Below are 17430 nucleotides of genomic sequence, written 5' to 3'. Positions count from 1 at the left end.
ATTCAGGCTCCATTCCCGCAGACCAAAAGGGAAGACAGAGAGCGCAGTACAAAAAACGTTGAAAGATGGCTCCAAATGTGGACGGAAACACAGGGATTGCTGGGATGTGAACCGATGCATTATGGGGAGTTGGGACAGGACCCAGAATGCCCTGCACCTCCCGCCCCCTTCCTACAAGCCACAGTGCCAGAATGGGAAGAGGTGCTCTGTGGGATAGCTGCCCATAATGCACCACTCCCAATGCTGCTGCAAGTGCCGCAAATGTGGCCATGCCAGTGTGCTTGTGCCTGTCAGTGTGGACAGACTGCAGCGCTTTCCTTACTGCACTCTCCGAAGGCAGGTTTAACTCAAAGTGCTCTACATCTGCAAGTATAGCCATGCCCTGGGCGCAAATCACTCTGCAGTGAAGATATACCCGGTAAAGCAGTAGGGAGTGGTCGCTTTATCCCAGTCATGCCATCTTTACTGGGCCTTCCACCAGTGCCACTGAATGTCCAGCTGAATCTAAGGAAGGACAGCCAAACAGACAACAGACCCTCCAAAGATGTGTTGTTCTAAGAGTGGCTCATTCCTTAAAGTAAGTGAGGAAGAAATAAAAGGACCACTTCCTTGGAGAAGGACAGACTCCTTCACTATAAGGATCTAACTGATGGCACCAAAATTCCTAGAAGCACTCTGTAAACATATAGTAAATTCAGAAGCAACCTACCCAGTGGCAGTTTGTTTTTTTCCTGAAACATTAACTTTCTGTACTACTAGATGACACATGGTTAAAAAGTGTATTTAACAGACAGCATTTTACATTGTGCATTTTTGCTACGCACCTTTTATTCAAGTTTTTTTAAAAATGAAAGCTGCTCCCTATGCTCACTTTAATGTAGTAATTAATAATATAAATCAAAGTCCACTTTCCTTGAAGTGACATATGCGCCTCACTCAGTCCGGTGCTGCTATGTCTCAAACTAGCCCAGTTTAAGAATCACGGAGATATCCCAGTGCGACACATCCTAGGGGTTAGACTGTCAGTGTCTCACGGAGTCTAATGTCTGTTTCACTGACACCCACAGAGCGCTGAAAAAACGCGTTAACCACCGGCTAAGAAACGCACCCCCGAGGGGATCCTCGTCCCAGGGAGCGAGGTGGCGGCGCGGCGCGGCGCAGCACCCTTGTGGCCCGTGTCACACAGAGCTTCCTCCCCATAGATCCGGTTAACCGGGCAGCGGAGCTGAGCGCAGCGGCGGTTTCGTGGAAGCAGGAGCCGTTACCCCGGCCGGGGCTCCCGCCTGCATCCAATCCCAGGCAGAGCCCCAGGCCCAGCCCCCTCGGGGGGCAGCGAGGCTGACAGTGGGTGACTCCGGCCGGGGCCACCCAAGAGATCGGGGGCAGGGGCGTGAAGCACGTTACCCGCCCCCCCCAGGAAAGGGCGCGTCGCTGTGTTTCAGCTTCCCTCCCCCGCTCGGGACATCCAGGGCGGAGGCATCGCCCGCCCCAGCTCGCGCGGGACCAACGCTCCAAGGAGCCACCGCGCGCAGTTACCTCGCTGCCTTCCGCCTTCCTCCCCTGCCGTCGCACGCAACCGGTGACGCTTTGCCGTCCGCAGCCAATGACGACATCACGGCACGTGCGGGAAAGCCTCGCCCTGGCGCTGCCGAGTGAGGGAGGGCTGCGCAGCGCGAAGCTGGAACGCCGTAGTTGTAGCTGCCGTTGGGTGGCGGTTGGGGGAAGGCACCGAGCCCGGTCTCCTTCTTCGCAGGGGCGGGACGCGACACGTCAGGGCAGAAGCCATGGACAAACACGCGAAGGCGTCGAGACTTCTCTCGGGGGGGAAGGGGGAGCGGCGTTTAAGCATGTTCGAGAAAGACAGCGTGAGCAGTGCGCAGGCGCGGAGTGGGGAGGGGAGCTGGGCCATGTTGGGCCGGGAGGGGACTCGTGCACGCGCTTGGACAGGAGCGGCGGGTCGGGCACCTGTGGCGCAGGTCCCCGCGCTCTGAGTGAATAGAGCATAGTTGCGCATAGCCTCGGGGGGGCGGGAGACGAGGGAGTCAGTGGGCGTCTCCTGCCTCTGAGTGCAGAGGGGGCGGGAGGCTGAGGTTCCAGCACGAGCCCATTGGGGTGGCTTCTCCATTTAGAGCGCACCAGCCTGTCTGCCCAGCTTGTTTCCGGCTCTGCAGAATGTCATCGGTGCCTCCATCTGGCAGGGATCAGGCCTGGCCTGGGGCAGGGGTCACTGCACCCTCACCTCCAGACTCCCTGTTTACCGCTGGCTAGTGTGCAGGCTGGTCCACTGCACTTTCTGTTCTTAATTTAGATGCTCCTCCGAGACTCATTACTACTCATGGTTTGTGCTTGGCTCCTGGTCGCAATGGTTCAGCTCCATAAGCTGGCTGCTCTGCTTGATCCGTGTTCATCAAAACCTGGTCTTTTATAAGACCCTTCACACTAATCCCTCTACTGCTATATCGGCGCCATATGGGACTTGACAGATACTCTTGCATCAGGTTGTACCTCACTCAGGAGAGGCCCTAGTCATTTTCCAAACCAGGGAAGAAAACACTGCTTTCGTCCCTCCCCCCACAGCAGCAGAGCAAAAAGGGGAGGGAAGCAGCACAGCAGCTTGGTACCACTTGAAGGTGGCATCGAGGATGGCTGCCCCTCCCAAATCACAAGATTGGCTTTCAAAAATGATGACATAAAAATATTGTATTGTCTGGTTTTGTGGTCTGTCTTTTGATTTTTTTTAAACTCTCTTTATGCATCCCCAGAGTGTGTGCGTAACTGTTAGTGTTGCCCACTGTCCCAAATATATGGGGTGATTTTGGCCCATGCTGCAGGAACTTTCACTCCCATGTCCATCTGTCTCCTGCCCAGAAATTAATACTGTCACTCAGTCCTCCCATCAGTTCTGTACCACCCCCCGACCTCATCTGTGCTCTTCCTAGGGTAATTCACACCCTCTCCCAGGCTTCGGGAGTGCAACAGGATTCCACTTCTCATGCTGGGATGGGGCCAGCTCCGGGATGGTCCTTACCCTCCTGCCCCTTCCTAGGCCAGGTGCTATAGTGGAGAGTGGGAAGAGGTGCAGAGGCACCATTCTGTCTATTTCTCACAGATGAAGGGAGCAGAATTGTGATGAACTGCTGGGTTCTTTGCTCCTTCCTGTGAGAATAGCAAGCCATAGGGAAGAAACTCTGTGGGCTTCCGGCAGAACTGAACTTCATGAGGGAGCTGGATGATCTAGTAGCATTACAAGACAGGCTCCAGAACCCTCTGAAATCCTGTTATTCAAGAAAAAAAAATCATAAAAGTTAACAATGCTGCAAGCTTCTCTCTTAAGCACTTCAGTACCAACTTCATTCAGTACTTACCCTTGAAGCATGACTCTTCCATAGATCTTCACGTTTACTTCACAATGGTACAGTGTCATTGGCTTGTCTTGGAACAAAAGTTCTCTGTGCTTGGGGATCTGATTCCTGAGGTGATTCTGTTTTCCCAGCCAATGAGGTCAGAATAGCTCCATACACAACATTGGACTGATTCTAAATTGGGCCATGTACTTTTGAGAGAAGCTCTGAAAAGGACCACACTTAAAATATAATGCAATCAGAAAATGATTGCTATAACATGTACTAACATTATTTACAGTGCCAAAAGTACAACAAATATGAAGTAAAATGGTATTAGTAACTGCATTACTAAAAACTACTAGTAGACTTATTTATGACCATTGAAAGGTTTTTGGTTCAGAGAATGATAAAGATAAGACTTAGTAAAACTGGCCCATGGTCAGAGATCTTTAAAAGACCTAGGTTTGCCTCCTCATTCAATGGCCCTTTCAGCATAAGGAGAATTTATAACAATCTCAGTTCAATTGGTATTAGCATTGTTGGGAGCCTTGGTCTAGACAGGCTGCTGGCTGCCACTGATATTTTTAACATTGCCTCATGTAACCTACTCAGAGGATATCTAATTAACATGTCATTGAAGACCTCTCTGACCCATCTACACTAGGACTTTCAATATTGCTAATTTTGGAACTGAACTGGTATGACCAATAGTGGGAGATTTTTAGAAAACGTCCTCACTGTAGACAGCACTGATTTGTGTAAGTGACTTCTCAGAGAAGAATCTGCATGGCTTTCTTTGTTTTTGAGCTTATCATCCTAGATGTCTCCTATCCTTTCCTCTCTCCAATGACTGAAATAAAAGTTTTTGTGAGCCCCTGACTGGACATCTTTATAGATCTTTTGAAAGTACTTAATCTCTTCAGCCTATCTATATGTCCTCCATATTTTTAGAAATTTTCATTCACCTTTTAGCATCACAGCCTAGCAGCTGGGACACTTTCTGCTCAGGTGCTTGTTCCATTCTGCTGCCTGATTAAGCAGCTGATGACTCTACCTGCCCTAAACTATCCCTGCAACCTGAAATTGAAGCTAGCGACTGAGGAAACCGCAAAATTGATCTCAAAATAGTCTTTTTCGAACATGTTAAAAATTGAGTTTTACTATAAAAATGTATTTTCAGAATAGCAACACCATTTGATAAAACTCTTCTTCAAAATATGTTGCACACATGTATTTCACTCAGGTGTGTGCATGCCCAGCACACCACAGCTGGAGAGTTTTCTGCAGTAGTCCTGTCTGGAATGTATATGCCCCTACACATCTTCGTGGTCCCTCCTGAGGCTATGTAAAGGCAGCAGCACCCTGCCCCCCTCAGGTTCTTCTCATCGCCTGTGGCCTGATTGGGAGCTTCCCACATGGTTTACCTTGCTGTTTTTTTCATCTGCATAGTTAGCTAGTTTAGCTTTTCCTTTACCTTTAATAGTTGGCCATTAGTACCAATTAGTTGTTGGTTTATTCTTTCAGTTTCAGTGCTAGGCACTGTTGCTACCCTTGTGCTCTCTGGGCTTTAAGCACTGCCATCTTCTGAAGTGTTCACACAATGCCGCGCCCCTTCCCCCCCCCCCCCCCTTATGGCATACACCAGCCTTCTTAGCCTCTATAGCTATGTGCATGGATAAATACAAAGACTTGAGTGTTTTTATTCTCATTCTGCACCTCACTCTGTAGTAATGATGGCTGCCAATGAGAAATCATGACCAGGGAGACTTAAGTCAACTCCCAAAGAGAAAGAACCCAGGAGACTTGATTTACTTTGGAGAAAAATTTAGTCCACCTCCTCCTCTCTTCAAATGTTCATAGCAAATCAGCGGGTGGTTTTAGCTAAATATGACTTTGTAAGCTGAGATGCAATGTTTAAGTTTATTGAAAAATTATCTGAAAATTTTAGGGAGGAATTTAAGGCTTTCCTGCCAGAAGGTTACATTGTGACCAGGGTGTCTCTCCAGTCTGTGCTTGGTGCAGCTTTTTCTAGAGTGATGGCCTCTGCAATAACAATGAGGAGAGCGTTCTGGGAATAGCTAGTTTGTTGAATATCCATATCGAAGACTTTCCTTTTGGTGGTTGTCCCTTTTTTTGGACAAAACAGATGAGACCTTACATTCATTTGAGGATTCACAAGCTGCCCTTAGCTTATTAGCAATATATATTCTAGCCCCTAGGAGACACCAGTACAGGGCTCAACAGCAGGAATAGAAACTATTATAAACAGCATTTTTACCATAAGACACAGACTTTTCAAAGACAAAGCACAATTCTCAACTAAGGAGATTATCTAACTCAAGCATTGCATAGACAATCATCCTCAATAAGTATGGGGAAACAGTCCATTTGACTTCCTCTTTGAGAATAGTAATGCAGTTGTTGTTGATCTCCCCCCCATCCCCTTAGTCCCCTATTTGGGGACACATTATTCCATTTCCTCAGTGCTTGAGAATCCATAACTATGGACAAGTGGGTCCTAAGCATTGAGGGACCTAGGATATTCCATCCAGTTTCTTTCTTTTCCCCATCCTCACTCCTCTGCAAATACCGCGTCTTTCTTCAGGGACTCTTCTCGCTAATCAGTGCTTCTTCAGAAAGTTCATACTTTGGTCTGTTTGGAAGCTATAGAGGAAGTTCCCTTTCAGTGTTGGGGATAGGATTTTTCTTCACGATTCTTGCCCATTCCCAAGTCGAAGGGCGATCTGAGACCCATTCTAGATCGTCAGAATCTCAGTAAGTCCATAAAAATACATAAGATTTCACATGGTCTCTCTAGCATTGATTATTCCTTCCTTAGGTCGTAATGGCTGGTTTGCTGCCTTCGATTTATAGGACAATGTAAGAGAGTTTATTCAGTGGTAGGCACCCCGTCGTGACTAGGTGTGGAGTAGCAGCTCTTCACTAGACTAATACCCCTATCGATGGTCTCTCTGGCACTGTGGTCGTTTTCTGCCTCGTAGCTTACCAGTGACTGAGCCCTCTGACTAGTTCACAGACTTTAGTTTGGATCACAGTTGTCCCAAACTAAAATGTCTTAACACAAAAATAGAACCTTCTGCCTTCTCTGGGGCTATTTCTCAGCCTCTGTCCTGTTTGAGCAGAGTCTCCCCCAGGCCTCCCTACATGGAGAGCTTTTCCAGTCTCTCCCCCTGCCTGAAGACCTTTTTCCCTGTTGATTCAGGGCCCTGCTGGAGCCTTTCTTGATCATTGCAGTCTCTACTGATATAGTAGCAATTTTCTGAGCTTTCCCCCTTACATTGCAACTTACAGCTCTGAGCATCCTGCCTCTGTAGGAATCTTCCTGCAGCTCTGTTTCCCATCTGGACTTTATCACTACTTAAGCCTGGCTCGTTTTACTGTAAGAATCACCTGATTCCTCTCAAGTGGGGCCCATTCTGTAATCAGGTTGGCTTAGCCCCAGGCTAAGCCACCCTGTTACAAGTACCTACTTCCATGTATCGGTTTTTCCAAGTCACAGGAAGTTTCTAAGATTCCTGATAAAAGACTTCCTTTTTGCCTGTCATCGGCCCATAAATATTCAGCAAATGTGTGAGGGTAGTGCTGGAGTCTATACACCTGACCTAATATGCCAGGCGGTGCCTGCGCGGCCACCAGGGGCTGCTGAAGTCAGTCTATTGGCTGATCAGCTATCCATTAGACATGTTTCTCTGTGTATCTGTTTTGGGCCTGGCATCTTTGGAATGATGGATGGATCAGAACAATGTGTGCAGGGGCATTCCATTCTCTTGTCCATTTGCATCCAAAACATATATCACCAATGCATCCCTGATAGGGTGGGGTGCTCTCCTGGAGGATTTACTAACCCAAGCTTTATGGACGGAACAAGAGGTGACCCTTCACATCAATGTGCTCGAACTTCAGGCAATTCACAAGGCCTGTCACACTTTTCTCCCTCACATTAAGGGACTGTCAGTTCAGATTCTGACTGACAGTAGAGCTACGATGTACTGCCTGAACAGACAGGCAGGAGCAAGATCCAGTCAACTTTGTCAAGAAGCTGTGAAATAATGGGACTTATGCATCAAGGATGATATTACTCTTATTGCCTCCCACTTACTAGGCTCCCAGGACCTCTTGGCTGATCATCTCAGGAGGAGATTTTCCCAAAACCATGAGTGGTCTCTGAAGAACAGTGTGCTCAGAACCATCTTTCATGCCTGGCGTATCCAATCAGTCAGACTATTTGCAACAAAAGACAAGAGGAAATGCCATGAGTTTTAGTGTCAAGTGGGTCACAGCCCAGGCTTTTTGACCCCTGCTTTTCTCCTTCAGTGGGGGCCAAGCCTCCTGTACATATTTCTCCCCATTCCTCTCATCACACAGGTGATTTTTTCAAATTAAAACAAGACCATACCAAAATAATTCTTATAGCTCCAGCACGGTTGTGACAGTGCTGGGTTCTCAGATCTTCACGGCCTCTATTTGACCTCCATGGACCCTGCCTTCATTTCCAGATCTACTTTCCCAACAACAGTCAGTTATTATACCCAGGACTGGATAACTTGCATCTCACAGCATGGATATTGAGGGGCTATATTAGGCAGATAAAGATTGTTCATTGGCAATTCAGGAAGTATTGCATAACAGCAGATTGGATTCTGCTGTATCTGTTTATTTAGCCAAGTGGAAGCAGTTTTCAATCTGGTCTATTCCCCATGCTGTACCTGCAACAGAAGCTAGGATACAGGATATTTTATAATACCTGTTACATCTGAAATCCTCAAGTCTTCTCTAGTTTCCCAGAGGGTCCATTAGGAACGATCTCAGCAATTCATCCATCAACCCAGGACAGATCAGATTTTTCTAACCCAATAGTTTACAGATTTTCAAAGAGGATTGTTCGGCTTTTCCCCCAGTGAAGAATATGTAGTTGCCTTGGGATCTCCACATTGTGCTACCTGTTCTAATGGATCCTTATAAGGTTCCTTGAGTCTCAGGGCCAGGGTGCCCCCCTCAGCAGCAGTGGTGAATCTGTGCTCATGCCAGGTGGGTCGATCAGGCATTCTGCTCCACAGCCGAGCAACTGGGCTTCATTTCAACAGCTATTCTCCAATCCCACACCCCTTGAATATACTTGACTTTACTATTCCAAGACCACTAGTTATAATTTAAGATATACTCCAAATAAATGCATATATCCACATTTACATTTTTGTAGATATGTGTATTGGGTTTGGGTGGCTTAAAGTGCTGCTGGAAAAGAGTTCAGATTAGTAAATGGAAGGACATTGTTTACAGCTGAGCCCATTGAACTTTGGTTTCATGGCACCCACTGGATGAACTTAATGTCCATTTCTCTTTTTTAGGCAACGGAATCTCCTGTCAGTTACACAGATAACTACTATAACTAATACTATTTTGGTTCATGGTTTTTGTTTTTTTTTACAAAACTAATAGAATACGACAGCACAGAGATTAGGAAGTCTAAAATTATTGCCCTATAAATTGTATGCAGTGTTGTAGCCGTGTCACTCCCAGGATATTAGAGAGAGAAGGTGGGTGAGCTGTCATCTTTTATTGGACCTTCTGTTGGTGGAAGCTCAAAAGCTTGTCTCTCTGCCCTATGAATTAATGTTTAGGGATGGATTGCTCCCTTCCACAATAAAATCCCTGAAGGGAATAAAGGAAGAAGAAAACTTGAGTTTCCCCTTGTGGAAAATTTTCCATTTTGTTTAATCAGCAAACTTCTCAGTCACTGAATAAGATGCAGGGTCTGCTACTAAACTTTTTGAGTCCTGTGGATCCACACCGATGTTGAAAAATCAGTGGGAGGTCAGGGTCATCAGCATGAAGACCTTGTGCCTCAGTGTGAATTTTGTCTCCCTGGGCACTCCACCTTCTTCTCCTTGGCTGTGGCTGCCTCATGTTCCTCTTAAAACAAGCTCCACACTTTGGATAGGGCTTTGTGGGAAAGGTAATGTAGTTCCAGGCTATACAAATTTTGGGGGGAACTCCCCTTAAACATCTGTAACATCTTATTGTCCTCCATAAAATCCCTCCTTAAAACTCTCCTTTGTCATGATGCCTACAAAAATGGTTAGCTGGGGTGTTGAGACCACTGCCCATCCTGCCTACTGTTACTGTGTTACTGTGTTCCTTGTACTCCCTGTTTGTGTGTATTCTCTTGTCTTTTTTTATATTTTGATTGTAAGCTCTTTAGGATGGGGACTGTCTTTTTGTTCTCTGTTTGTACAGCTCCTAGCTCAATAGGGGCCCTGGTCTGTGACAGAAGGCTCCTAGGTGCTACTGCAATACAAATACTACTCATAATTACATTTCCTAAGGAATTTACAAGGGGTTAGTCTGGGGATGATGGGTGTCCCTCTGGACCCCATCCATCATGGGGCAGCCCACTCCCTGTTCCCTACCACCTCCTCAGAACAGATCCCAAACCCATGTCTTTATGTCTGTATCTCCATAGGATTGGGGGTTGGTACCATAGTGGCAGCAGACCCACCTTCTGGGTAGGAGAGGTGAGATCTGCACAAGGAGGATCCACTCTAATCATGGCTGGGGAAATGTCACTTTCCTACCCAACAAATCTGCTTTGTCACTGTGTATATATTTTGGATCATATGCATTCATCATAGTGACAAAAGTATGTTTATACTACTTTTGACTCCTGGTAGAACTGCAAAGTCAACACACCTCTGGGAGACTGATTTTGATTCCGTTTTGTCTCTGCATCATTAGTACGATTACTTAAGTTTCAACTGCAATGCCAAATTCTGCCCTCAGTTACTACTGAAGATAATGACATTATACTAGCATGACTGAAGGCAGAATTTGGCTGTGCAGAATCTTTATGAATCATAAAGATGAACAAACAAAAATGATCACTGCTTCACTTTCAGATCCTGTAATGGGTTCCCTGGGGTGCAATCTGGAACTTGGGTATCGCTGAGCCCTCTGGCACCAACCTGGGCTCCCTCTCACACTGTGATGCTGTGACAAGCTGCAAACCTTACTAGGTGCTGCACTTACACAGCCATCCACAGGCAGGGATGCACCCAGCTGAGTAACATGAATGCTTCTCCTAACCACTCATGAGCTAACAATAGAGAGGCTCTGGCCAATTCCCCCAGCTCCCAGCCTAGGACCTCAGGGCTGTATTGTCCTGCACTGGTCAGAAGCCTGACCAGTGTAAGTTTATTACCCGTCCGCCCCTCCCTCAATGTGGAGAGAACATGCTTTCCACATTGTACACTGTGCAGATTTTTCAAGCATTTCAACCAAAACACACTGTTTAGGATAAAATATAAAACAAAATCTATCTTTCTGTAGTTAATAAATCTCAGTGATTATAAGTTATAAGCGTACAGATCAAAGTTGGTTACCTAAGAAATACAAGTAAAATCGCAATCTGAGTTCTATAAACCAGACAGGATTTGAATCAAGCAGTGTCTCACCCTATTGGTATAGCTCCTTAATACACAAGCTGGGATTCTCCTTTCCATTCTGGGACCACCTCCCTAGTTCAGTCTTTGTCCTCCAGATGTGTTTCCAGGTGTTGAGTTGTGGGAGGGAGTGAAGCCAAGTGATGATGTCACTTCCCCTCTTTTATAATTTCTTCCAGCTTACTGGAAAGATCCTTTGTTACGACAAGTCAAACAGTCTCCATTGCCTATGTGCTCTCTCTGAGAGGTCTCCATTGTATACAGTTCCTAGGGTAGTCCTTGTGATTGTGGATTCCCCTTAATGGGCCATCATCAGTGTCTGGCTGCTCTGTTGTACTTGAAAGGCTGGTTATGAGTGTGCCCAACCTCGTAACATATTTCAGTAACACATATAACAAAACTTCGTAACTTCCCATACAATGGTACCACTTACAATCTAACAGGATATTCATGTTCAACAGATCACTTTTACAATGATACCTCACACATTGTAACATAATTATATGACAGTGGTGAATATGGGGGTTCCAGGGTGCTGCTTCAGGCACTGAATGCCACAGGTCCAAAACTGACTTTTTAGTTCTTGCAAATAGAAAAAAAAAACATTTCTGCTTAAAATTGAGCAAATTTTATCTGGAAGTCATTGAGACACAACAAATATGCATCTCTGCAGTGCAGTTTGTATAGTAGTTTTTCAGAATATAATCACACAAAAGATCAATCAATAAACAAATCAGTAATAACGTTTATTATACTGGTATTGTATACAACATCAGCACCAGTACTGAAAATTTTCTACTGGTAACACAGGTGTTTGGATAAATGGCTGGGATTATGCTTTCCAACACTTTTGAAAGATAGTGAAAAGGATTTATTGGCTGATTGATTGAGGGTTTCTTCTCCTCTGAGTGCCCAATTCTGCCTGCAAAGAAGTCAACTTCAAAATTTGCATAGACTTCAGGGGAAGCAGAATCAGAGCTTAGGTGAGAGGATATAAACTTTGGCCCTTTTCCCAGAAAGAACATCAGATAACTAGCACACTCCTCAATTATCCATAACAGAGGTGAACAATTCACAGTCTAGTTTTTTTTCAGATATCTGCTAAGATGATCCCAAATAAAATTCAAGTCTTTCCCTCTAGCCATACCATTTTGAAGTGTCAGAAAACTTTCAACAATCAAATACCAAAGAGTGATACTAAGCTTTATTTTTTCTTTTGTTTTAAAAAGCATGCACAGATCTTAAAAGACAGAATGAGAAATTCAAGCCATGAAGTTCACGGTATGGAACCAATGGATGGGGAATCGTTTGCAGAGTTTGGGAAAAGTGAAATATTTACATTGAAGACTAGCATGGCAAAAATAAAATATGCCAATACGTACAGAATGGAGCCATATAGGAAATTCCAGGCTCATTTAGTAAGAAACAAAGCTCAACTTATACTAACGGTAGAGTAATACTTTTTGTTTAAGTTGTCTGTATGTAAGATACTTAATTTTAGTGTAAATGTTAGGCCCCAGTCCCTCAAAGACAGCCATGGGGTTACTACAAAGTTACTATAAAGTTAAGCATATCCATAAGTCTGTCCACGTGCTCATCACAGGCTCTAAATTGTAAGATACTGAATGTCTTTTGCAGGGTGCTTGCTGAGCACCAGCAGTGAAGGTGGAAGTTGAGGGTTTTCAGCTCTTTATGGGATTGGATCTCTTTTCTGTTGATAGATTAAAATGGGTCAGAGAACTATCCAAAATAAAATAAATAGGAAATTGTGGATTTTTTGAATTTTATTCCCTTAATTGGTTCGGGTGACATTTCATGACATGAGAGCAAAGTATTCCTGGTGGAGTCCCTCTGGTGTTATTAACAACAGTCTGATTGCCGTATATGAAATCAAGTTAAATGGAATGAGGGACTCTGTTCTGGAGAATCTACTGATACAGTCTATAGTTGCCAAAGAGCAGGGAAATTGTACTATTTACCATGAAAACTAAGAACTAATCCCATTGGCTCTGCAGTGCAGGAGACATGTCGTGGGTATGCAGACTAGATGCTCCCTAGGCTATTTTCCATGAAACTGAGTCAAAAGGAAAAAAGTACACTTCTGTTCATTTCAAAGAAAGTTAAGATTTGTTAAAAATGTTTTAAAGTGAAATATTTCAATATTTTGACAGATAAAGTGTTTCACAGTAAAAATGATTAACTTTTTATTTGGGGACGTCATCTATTGTGTACAAACATTCCAGTAGTTTACTTCCTTTTTCTTTATAGCTAAAAGTAAGATTTATTTATACAAAAGCTTGTTAGGATGGAGATTACAATTTTTTAAAACTCTTTTGATAGCAGAGACTTCAAAAAACCAAGTATAATGGTGCGACTAGTGTCTTCTTGTGTAATTCAATCTCAGAAGAAATATTAAGAGCTGTCAAGGACATGGGCTTTGATCGCTATAAATATGTAGTAACAGTCCTAATCTTGCAAAAGACTGGTCAGGCAATAAAAGTGAGTAGACAGATTAATTTACTCATAATATTTTCACAAACTGAGTTAGATGTGTGGGGCCTTATTGTGCCTCTTGGGCATACTACCACATTCAGGGTGGTCCAGATCTGCATTGCTTTAGGGTGAGTTACCCCTTGGAGCTCTGAGGTGCAGAGGAAGCTCGGCTGCTCTGTCTTACTTAAAGGACGGCAGCATGTATACCTCACCATGGCTGACTAACACTGCTGGTCAGTGTGAAGAGGACACAACAGGTTTGCCTGAGTAAGTATTACAGATTTAGCCCGAGTGTATGTTTCAGTAGATATTTTAAAAGTGATAAGGAAAATCACTGAAGAACATTTTTTGGCTACCAGATTTTCAGAGCTCTTAAAGTATATTTTCTCTAAAAGAAAATAAAATGCATTTAATAAATGATAATAAAACATTCAAACTCCCTTTAATTTGCAGTTTTATATACATTCTTATTATTTTTAATAAATTAATATAAACTAGCTGCACCTATATAATGCTACATGTTCATTGTAAAGTTCTAATCTGAAAAAATTCCTTAAAACAATTTATTAGTACTTTGTTCTTTTCTCCCCAATAGATGTCCAGCAGATGGGTCTGGGATGTTGCAAGGGACAACTGGGTTTCAGCTAAATGTGAAACAGAATCCTTTGTTTCATTGGCTTTGATAATGGCTTGTTATTATGAGTAGTTCTCTAAAAGCAACCTCTGTTAACGGTCATCACAATACTCTGTATAATTGTTCAAAAATCTTCATAAAGTTACAGTTATTTTAGAACACTTCCTTTGTTAAGTTAAAAACAGTTGATACATTGAAATTCACATACATTTAAACAAATTTTACCAATTCTTTTCTATAATTTTTTTTAAAATGTATATGGGTGAGTCCATACTGTATACATCTGCTGTGTTTATGAATTTATGACAGGTACAAAGAACACATTTTGCAAGGTGCTGAATGGGGCCTCGCACATTCTAAAGAATGGGTTCCAACAAATTACACGTGACAATTCCATTCATAAAAGGGAAATATTCTGCTCTTTGAGGTGACTCTGAAACAGAAAAGTAACATTGTATTTACTCTCAGTTGTCATATTCATCAAATTCCACAGCAAGAATCTCTTCAGAGATCTAGTAGTGAGGAAAGCCACTGTAATGTGGCTTATTTTTAAAATCTTTTCTTAGATTAAATACATTTTCCCTACTGTAGCCAGCTGTTTTTTCTTATGCCTGTTAAACTCTCATTTTTGTACTTTCAAGTTTGGAACATTCCATTTAAGGTCCCAGTCCTGCTCCTGTTGAAGTCAGTAGGAGTGTTGTCATTGACTTCACTGATACCAGGATGGACCCCAAATTACAAATCATCAGCTGTTTTATAATCCTTAGTCTGGAGGCTGATATATTGTATTTACTGGATTCAATGACTTTTTTTATTTCATCGGACTGGTTTGTAATGACAACAAAGCCAGAAGAGCTGTAAAATCCATTCAGTGACAACCTAAAATCTTTGGAGATGGATATGTAATTGACAGTTAATGACAACAATACATATATATATTGAAAAGAATGGCTAAGACAAAATTTGCAAAGTACTTATACAGAATGTTAGAACTGCTAACATTATTAACCTAACAGTGACTCAAATCTGCTATTATTTCATTGATATTGTTCAAACATAATGATTCAAAAGAAAATAAATAGTATTTGTTTTCAAAATAATATAGATCATGTTTAATTTTCTGTTACATAACCAAGCCATCAGGCATTTCAAGGTTGTAGTTAATGCCTTTGACTACAAAGCAAGGGTAGCTTTAGTATCAGGGTTCATGAGTTCAGTTGTACCCATAGAAATCACCCTTAGTGCTGGCTCTTGTCCCATGAGGCTGTGACCATGTACCAGGTCACAATGCCCAGAGCAGGGAGCCATGCCCAGCCCTGTGGGACAGGAGCTGCTGCTACTGGACAAGTGTAGTGCTCTCTCACTCTTCAAGCCCACTGCCTCCTCGCACCCAGGACTTCCCCTCCCCATTAGCATTGTGGTGTTGGGCAGAGGGTGCTGATTTGGGTGGTCAGTATCCCCTCTTTAGTTTAGTATAGTGCATGCATTGAATCAGGAGGCTACGTCCACCCCTGCCACAAAGCAAATACTTCTTACATAGACAAGGCATCAGAATGGTAATTTCACCTGGACATGGTAACAACTGGCTTCTTCAAGCTTAATAAACTTGGGCTCCACTCCAGTAAACACTTAAGCAATGGGTCAAGTATGAGGGGGTAGCTGTGTTAGTGTAAATGTAAATATATATATAAGCTTCTTATTCTGTAAATGCTAACACACACAATAATTTTGCACATGTGAGTGGTCCTAGAGAACTCAATGGGACTAAAAGAAAAGGAGTACTTGTGGCACCTTAGAGACTAATCAATTTATTTGAGCATATGCTTTTGTGAGCTACAGCTCACTTCATTGGATCCGATGAAGTGAGCTGTAGCTCACGAAAGCTTGTGCTCAAATAAATTGGTTAGTCTCTAAGGTGCCACAAGTACTCCTTTTTGCGAATACAGACTAACATGGCTGCTACTCTGAAACCTGTCAATGGGACTACTTCCAGGAGTAAAGAAATATGCACACATGCTTAAGACCTTGCAGAATCAGGGCCTTTTCTATAAGTAGGCTTTGCATAATTCAATTTTTAGTTTTGTATAATTTTGATGAATAATACTGGTTTATTTTTAAGCTTTTTTTCTGTTTGCATTTTCACAGTTGCACCAAATTATGGATATTAAACATTTTTTATTTTTATTGATTGAAATTTTCACAGTTGCAGGAAATTATGAGGTGTCAGAAAATAATTAATGACATGTTAAGATTCAAAAAGTTCAAACTTTATAACTGTGAAAACACGAATTGTCAACATAACGTCAAAATATATAAAGTAAATATCCTTAAATCAAACGTAAGTTCTTAAGCACCATTTTTATTACTTTGTGTAAATTTCCATTATTGATGGAATTATTTTTTATCAGTTTGTGTGTGTATAGTGAAATCAACATTTACCGATAAAAATCTTTCAACACTCTATAAGGGTTTATCCATATTTTATTCTGCATTTGAACAACTTGAATGGTAATGTAAGTCAGAGGTTAACACGGAGGAGGTAATCCACCCTTTAATGACTGGACTGACGTGAAGCTAGAAGCCAAACTTTGTACAGTGTATGGTGGGGTAATATGTTCAATATTTTCTCTATAGTAAACGCTGTAGAACAAAGTAACTTCAAAGATTTCTTTTTTCATAGAAATGTTTTTTATGGAGAAGAAATTGTGCAGTATGTAAATATATAAAATGTCACTGGCTGACACTTTAATATTCTAAGGCTGTCACCGACTGTAACACTATGTAATACTGGTCCACCCAGTGTTGGTGCACAATTCAATTTCTTGATAGTACATTTCAGTTATTCTTAAAATTAAAAAGTTTCTGTAAGCTTTGAGGACATGATTTATTTCTATATGGCATGAATAAATATAGATTTACAGATCCTAGCATGCAAATTTATCCTCTTATAGGACAGGGCTAAATCATGCGTGCAAATTGTGCGTCAAAGTTGTGAAATGGGCTACAAATGCAATAAAAATACGGTATTCAAATGTTTAACACATTTTGGGGGGTGGGGGAGCATCATTTGGGTTAGGGCCAGCCCTAAGTGGAGTCTCTGCTGCTACTTCTTGGGCTGACAGCTGGAGCCCCTCCTAGTGGGGCTGACAGTGGGAGTCCCAAGCCCTTGGGGCTGAAAGCAGGAGCTCTGCCTTGGTTGGAGCTGATAGCGGAAGCCCCCTTGCCTGGGGCTGACGGCAATTTCTAAGTACAAGTAGGCCTCACTGGTGACCTTGTAGTAGAACTCTCACATATCAGAAGAGGGAAAACACGGGCCTGAAAAAAAAATCCGGACATTTGCGAGTTCTATGAGGAGAGCCCGAGTGAGGCTTAATTTTACTTTGAAATCGTGTCTCTGGCAGTACATTCACGAGAGTTGACTTGTTTCATGGCTGACACTGGAAAAACCAGCAGGGCTCTGCCTAGGCCAGGGCGCTCCCCAGGGGAGCTGAATCTGTGG

The 17430-nt window shown here is 43.0% G+C and overlaps 2 protein-coding genes across 5 annotated transcripts in view; one reads left to right on the top strand and one right to left on the bottom strand.

The window, feature by feature from the left end:
* ERMARD (ER membrane associated RNA degradation) overlaps positions 1-1603 on the bottom strand; it is a 32263-nt gene extending 30660 nt beyond the window's left edge. For 3 of the 4 annotated variants that reach the window (XM_084622173.1, XM_084622175.1, XM_084622176.1), the window contains exon 1: positions 1537-1603. The gene's annotated coding sequence lies outside the window, so the exon portion shown is untranslated. The remainder of the gene's footprint in view (positions 1-1536) is intronic. The other variant, XM_084622174.1, reaches the window with a different exon arrangement.
* Positions 1604-11910: 10307 nt separating this feature from the next.
* On the top strand, positions 11911-14034 carry DYNLT2 (dynein light chain Tctex-type 2; the record flags this gene model as incomplete). Its single annotated transcript, XM_084624685.1, has 3 exons — positions 11911-12252; positions 13145-13303; positions 13893-14034. 3 exons carry the CDS (start codon positions 11911-11913, stop codon positions 14001-14003), a joined length of 612 nt encoding a protein of 203 aa, XP_084480811.1. The 3' UTR covers positions 14004-14034.
* Between the last annotated feature and the right edge of the window lie 3396 nt (positions 14035-17430).

This window comes from Lepidochelys olivacea (assembly GCF_965140295.1).
Source record: "Lepidochelys olivacea isolate rLepOli2 genome assembly, chromosome: 3".
In the NCBI taxonomy this organism is placed as follows: domain Eukaryota; kingdom Metazoa; phylum Chordata; order Testudines; family Cheloniidae; genus Lepidochelys; species Lepidochelys olivacea.
This window is presented reverse-complemented; position numbering and strand designations above follow the sequence as displayed.